Below are 6,135 nucleotides of genomic sequence, written 5' to 3' on the forward strand. Positions count from 1 at the left end.
AGAGTAACCGGGGGGCACTGCCGCGTCGAGCCAACGCCGGAGAGCCCCCGTGGTGGCGAGCAGCAGAGCAGGAGATCCGGACGCCGGTGGCCGGTGCCTAGGCAGCTGGCCGAGTCTGCGAATCACCGAGTCTGGAGAGGGCGAGGGGCGAACAGATCTGGGCTAGGAGGCACCTCTGGAACGATGACAGGGAGGCGATCGCCATGGATCTCGTCTATGGGATGCTTGTCCGCCGTGCTCGCTCGTGTCGCGCAACAGCCGCCACTGAAACCCTAGTCTCAGCCATCGCGCGGAAGGCCAGGTAGAGCGGTTGGTTTTATACAATGGTACATGAGCGTAAACTTGTATAACTAAGCGTAAACATTATAGTGGGTGGACCGGATGGTCGCCTGGTCAACCGAGCGGGTGGTTGGGGCTTCCTGTAGTTAAAAAGAGCCCAGGGCTCTAAATACTATATCTATATATCTATATATATATATATATATATACTGTATTTATATATATATATACTGTATTTATATATTACACCTGGGTGCATTCAATATAAAGAATGCACCAGGCCGAACCTACGCGCCAGGAGCACCTGGTCCGAGCCAACCGTCCCACCCAGGCCGAACCGACGCTTCGTCTTTGTCCCTCCCGCATGCTCCCGACAGAATGCTACAATTTTCGAACCAGATCAGCAGTTGCATCTAGTTATATAGAAGTTGCAATTACACCAGACCAGCAGTTGCAATTACACCAGACCAACAGTTGCAATCATATTTTTTAACAAAATTTCCCAGAGTTATTCAGTACTTGCAATCACATCAGAGCAACTCAGCAGTTGCATCCACACCACACCAGTAGTTGCAATTACAACACACCAGCAGTTGCAATCATTTTGTTTACATTTTTTAACAGATATTTGGGTAGAATTATACAGCAGTTGCAATCACACCTAATGCGGGGTTGCAATCACACCACACCAGCAGTTGCAATTACACCTCTTTGTCGTGACACTAAAACCAGACAACTTTGCATAGTCAAGGTAAAAGAGGTAGGCTTCTTCCCTTGTATCAAATGTTTGCCGCACCCTGGGGACAAACACATCAAGTATGTTTGCATCCTGCAGAACAACACACAATCATGAGTTTGCAATTAGCGGATACCCATAGTTGCAATCAACAAGCAACAAGCGTTGCAACTGGAGTAACAACACAACATGCAATGGTAATCAAGGAGTAAAAACAGAGACTCAAGTTTGCAATTAGAGGATACTCGCGGCGGGGGGCAGGGAGGCGCGCATACAGGAGGGCCGAGGGCGTGCTCTTATGGGGAGGCGTGCTCGAGGTGTTATTGCATCCTGGGTGCATTCAATATAGAGAATGCACCCAGGTGCATTTTAGTGCCGACGTATATATATATATATATATATATATATATATATATATATATATATATATATATATATATATATATATATATATATATATATATATATACATTCCTTAAATCTTGTTTTACATTATAAACTGTACAGTATATATATATATATATATATATATATATATATATATATATATATATATATATATATATATATATATATATATATATATATATATACTGTACAGTTTATAATGTAAAACAAGATTTTCTGGAGACAACCTAACGTATAACTAACAAAGGAATGTACGTTTGTTTTTGGAATAAACCCATTAATTAATATAATAAAAATGCACCTTCAACTAACCTATGGTTTTCTCATTTCCAACTACCTTATGGAACAAACGCTCACACATACATGTAGACATGCACATATGAATACAGAGCACATCTAAACGACTAAGTCAGTAGTGCCTCGTTGTCTCTAGTAGACATGCATATTATCTACCACATAAAAAACATGGGCGTGTTTGGTTGGGCTTTTTTCTGAACAGCTTTTCTGAAAAGCTGGCTGTGGGGAAAAGCTGACTGTTGGGAAAAGCTGGTGGTTAGAATTTAGGTGTTTGGTTCGCGAGCTGTGCAGAAAAGCTGTTCGTTAGAATCTAGGTGTTTGGATACACAGATTCTCAGATTGCAGATTCTGTTTGAACAAACTATACACATTAACACCGAACCAACAAAAGGTCATTACATATAATTAGTGGAGTTCATTACAACATAACTACCGTTACATTTACATATTTAACTACGACACTAATGCATTAGCATTTCCATCTCAAAATGCACTCATGTCTAACTCATCAGATGTGCTACTACTACTCTCACCTACAGATACATCATGAGCAAGGCTATTGGTCTTAGTTCATCAAAGTCTCTATCGTGTAGAGCACTGTCTCTAATGAAGTTATGCAATGTCATACATGCAATAATTATCTTGGATTGTTTCTTAAGCGAAAATGAAGGGAGACTTAACAGAATTCTCCACTTCATTTTAAGCACACCAAAAGATCGCTCTATAACATTGCGTAGCGACGAGTGTGCATAGTTGAATACTTCTTTGCTCCCAATAGGTTGCCTCGCATTTTGCCATTCTGAAATGTGGTACTTCTGACCCTTATAAGGTGCAAGGTACCCCTTTTTATTTGGATAACCTGAATCCACAAAATAGTATTTACCTGCACAAACAGAAATATAAAGTTCAATACTTAAGACATAAATGAATATCGTATGACACATAAGTACAACATACGTATTTACCTTCCGGTGGATGGGGGAACCAGTCCGCATAAGTTATCAATGTATCTTGTAATACTCTAGTGTCATGTACTGAACCTGGCCAACCTGTGACAACAAATGTGAACCTCATATCGAAGTCACAAACGACCATTACATTCTGTGATGCGTAACCGTGCCGACCAATATATTTGGCTTGCTCCGAGGCCGGGACAGACGCTGGAAAGTGACTACCATCAATTGCTCCAATGCAATCCTTGAAGTGGGGGCCAAAATCTCCCCTCTCGCAAACGAGGATGAATCTCTATGAAATTTGGGTCTTTAGGCTTGATTACGTCAGCTGACATCTTATGTAGTGCATTAAGTACTTCACTATACTTGCGACTAATAGTTTCCAAGGAGTGACCAAACTTATTCCTTATCTGCCTAAATGATTGTGGACCCCACATGCCCACAAGAAAATACCTAGAGCTTCCATAGTACTGACACCCCGGCTTGGAAGCAGACCATAACTTTCCACCAACGTATCATGCAATCGTCTAAAAACAGTACGTCGCATGCAAAACATGTCAGAGCAGTCGTTACTATTCTCCAAAGTTCGATCAACCCACTGAAGACCTGTTTCAACCATTGTTCTTCTAGAAACCTCACTGGAAGGCCTGCCCCAAATGTCTACAGCATATAGGGCAACAAGCAATTGTGCATCTCTGTCATCCGTGTCATGATCATAGGTGTGTACAACAGGGTCACACATCTACATGCACACAAACAACAGGCACATATTCATGTATAAGCACAGTATATAAGACACATATTCATGTATTATAGGTGAAAGAAAGTTCACATATTCACATTGTTCACAAACATACAACTCTGATTATTCAAATACATGTTCAACTCGAATAATTGCAAAATTGTTCGAAAGGGAAAATTATGCGTACGACATGTTTATTTTGTAACACGACAAGACTCATAATAGTGACACGACTAACATAATAGTGAACATCAGCCTCTGTTGTCGGACGACCTCCATCTAAGTGGACTTTTTAACATCAATCTCGAAAGCACGGCGCAGCCAAGCGTTCCTTCCTTCTTTGGTCTTCAGTGATGCAAATACATCTCTATACTTTTTCTCAATCAACAGATGAGTGGCAAACAAATGTAGGTCGCTGCCTTCTGGTGAACCATCATCGATTACTTGTTGCAACTGCGCAATAACCTCAACACGAACAGGGTCGGTCTCAGCAGAGGTTATGGACTTGTTAGTGGTCATTGAACGCGACTCAAAAGCCTCCACTAGGCGTTTCATGTACTCTTCCCTCATATCTTTTTTCTTCTTTGGTTTAGGAGAATCATGACGCACCTTACGCTTCCCAGTCGCATTTGAGCATGGGTCAGGTGTGCTGTTTTCACCCCCACCTAAAGTGGCTTCGACATGATCATCAGATGATGAATTTGCATCCTCGACGCCAGGAACAAGGGTTCTTTCATTTGTGCAGACAATGGGTCCAAACATAACCTTTAGCTCGTCCTCATTCTCTAGGGGGGCTGTTTTGAACATAATACACCCTGGCATTGCCTGCAGCAACATGGTATTTCCTACTTTCAGATGGCCATTACTATTGTTAATCTAAAAAATAAAAAAAGTCTACTTACTTCATTTTGCTTAGCCCACCACTCATCTGGCGCACTGATTGAACCAGTATGAGGGTCTCGACCAAGACCTGTAGCCCTTTCATTAAGAGTTTTCCACTGGGTGAACATTGTCTTTAAGGAGTCCCACCTATTCTTTATTTGATCCCTGGTGTAAGTGCGACCAGTGCGTTCCTTAAACTTCCATATGAGGTTAGAATACCCTTCGGCATTTAGAAATTGTTGTGGCCTGTTCCGTGCATTGGCCTCTTCTACACAAATTTCTGTGTAAATTTTTGTTGCTCTACTATCCCACTTTGCAATCACTTTGCCAGACTTGTCCATCTAGTGCAAAACAAGTGTAGACGATTGAAAATACATATTGAAGTGCACTTACTATGAAAACAAAATTAACAGGTAAGGGACCATAATAACATAAGGTAGTACCATAAGGAGTCACATTCGGTTTGCCATAATTACATATATAGACTGAAGAAATTCAAGTGCTGGTGGACACAAAAGCACAGGGAACACTTTAGAACTGCGCATTAAGCAAAAGGCTGATCTATCCCTGTTACCCTAACACCTGACTCCAAGGTTCAGCATGGTCTAAGTTAAACTTCATTGTCACTAAACGAAGGCATCTGGTCGGAGTCATATTCAAGACCCCAGAAGTTTTCAAAGTGCTCCGCAAAGTCCCAATCTGGACTAAGGTAGTCGTCAGCTGGGGGTGGTGAGGACAAGGCTGACGGTTCGTAGCTGCTGTCACTCGGGTTGTTTACGTTGTTCACGTTGTCCAAATTCTCTTGCAACACCAGAGAGTCTTTCTCAAGCATGCAAGCAATGTCCTCCAATGCTACACGAAGTTTGGTAGCGTCAAATGAGGTCAACCCGCGTCCTGGACGGATTGTTTCCCGAGCTACGGAAAATATCTTGTCCGCAATCTCTTGCATCCTTCCAATTGCCTTGTCGGCTATGGAGTCTGCTGAATCCATCTGATGTGGATTTAGGTGGTTAGTTTACTACACAAGGGGACAATCTACTAACTTCCATATATTGACATGAATTGCGTGCTAACATGGACAAACTTTGGTTGAAGCTACTAACATAGAGGTAGTAACAAACAGAGTATGAACAGAACCGTCAACATACTAGTTGTGACAAACAAACTAAGAAGTAATCACTCCACAAATAATAGTTATACAACAGAACAATGGTATTCCCAGTAAACCGTAAACAAAAATTGGTTCAGCCCATGTGGACAATAAAGTGCGCAACAAATTGTGTATCAAATTACCTTGGTTGCACTTGATCTTGGAACCGAAGACGAAGACCCCGAGTTGATACGGAAATCTGAAGGCGACATTGCAGGAAAATTGAGTTAGTACGTCGTTCCATAACCGTTAAGATGAACTGAAGTAACTGGGTCCGGATCAAGGCGAGCTACACCGTACCTGATAAGATGCCGACGCGACGGGGGGGGAGCAGAGGAACCTTCACGACGGAGCAACGGCGCCGTGTGAGTGCGGCAACCCTAGCGACAGTAAACGGTCAAGGAACGACTGCGGCGGCGGTGGTGAATGAGAGGGCCCAGATGGAGGAGAGACCACGTACCTGCGAAGACGGGGGGAGAGTTCCTTCGCGACGGGGCTCAGGCGCCGACGTGGGTGCGCGAACCCTAGCCAAAACGGGAATGAGACGCGGCAGTGGGAGGAGAACAGACGGTCTGGATGGACGAGTTCGCGGAGGAGGTCGCCCGTACCTGTGAAGACGACGTTGCGGGGAGGAGAGGGACCGGCGTCGGTGCGTTGGGTGCGCAGCGGCGGCGCGTTGGGTTGGCGG

At 43.3% G+C, this 6,135-nt stretch overlaps 1 protein-coding gene across 1 annotated transcript; it reads right to left on the reverse strand.

Annotated features, from left to right (window-relative positions):
• Positions 1-3,538: 3,538 nt before the first annotated feature.
• Positions 3,539-4,656, reverse strand: LOC109943157 (L10-interacting MYB domain-containing protein-like). Its single transcript, XM_020546027.1, has 2 exons — positions 4,318-4,656; positions 3,539-4,240 (listed from the first exon to the last, which is right to left on the reverse strand). The coding sequence occupies exons 1-2, from the start codon at positions 4,636-4,638 to the stop codon at positions 3,695-3,697; spliced, it is 867 nt and encodes a 288-aa protein (XP_020401616.1). The 5' UTR covers positions 4,639-4,656; the 3' UTR covers positions 3,539-3,694.
• Positions 4,657-6,135: the final 1,479 nt, after the last annotated feature.

The sequence above is a fragment of the Zea mays genome, chromosome 10, assembly GCF_902167145.1.
Source record: "Zea mays cultivar B73 chromosome 10, Zm-B73-REFERENCE-NAM-5.0, whole genome shotgun sequence".
NCBI lineage: Eukaryota > Viridiplantae > Streptophyta > Magnoliopsida > Poales > Poaceae > Zea > Zea mays.

Coding starts and splice junctions, on each gene's coding strand:
- LOC109943157 (XM_020546027.1), bottom strand. CDS start 4,638: ATGGACAAGTCTGGCAAAGTGATTGCAAAGTGGGATAGTAGAGCAACA. Junction 4,241..4,317: donor GGTGGGCTAAGCAAAATGAA/GTAAGTAGACTT, acceptor ATGTTGCTGCAG/GCAATGCCAGGGTGTATTAT.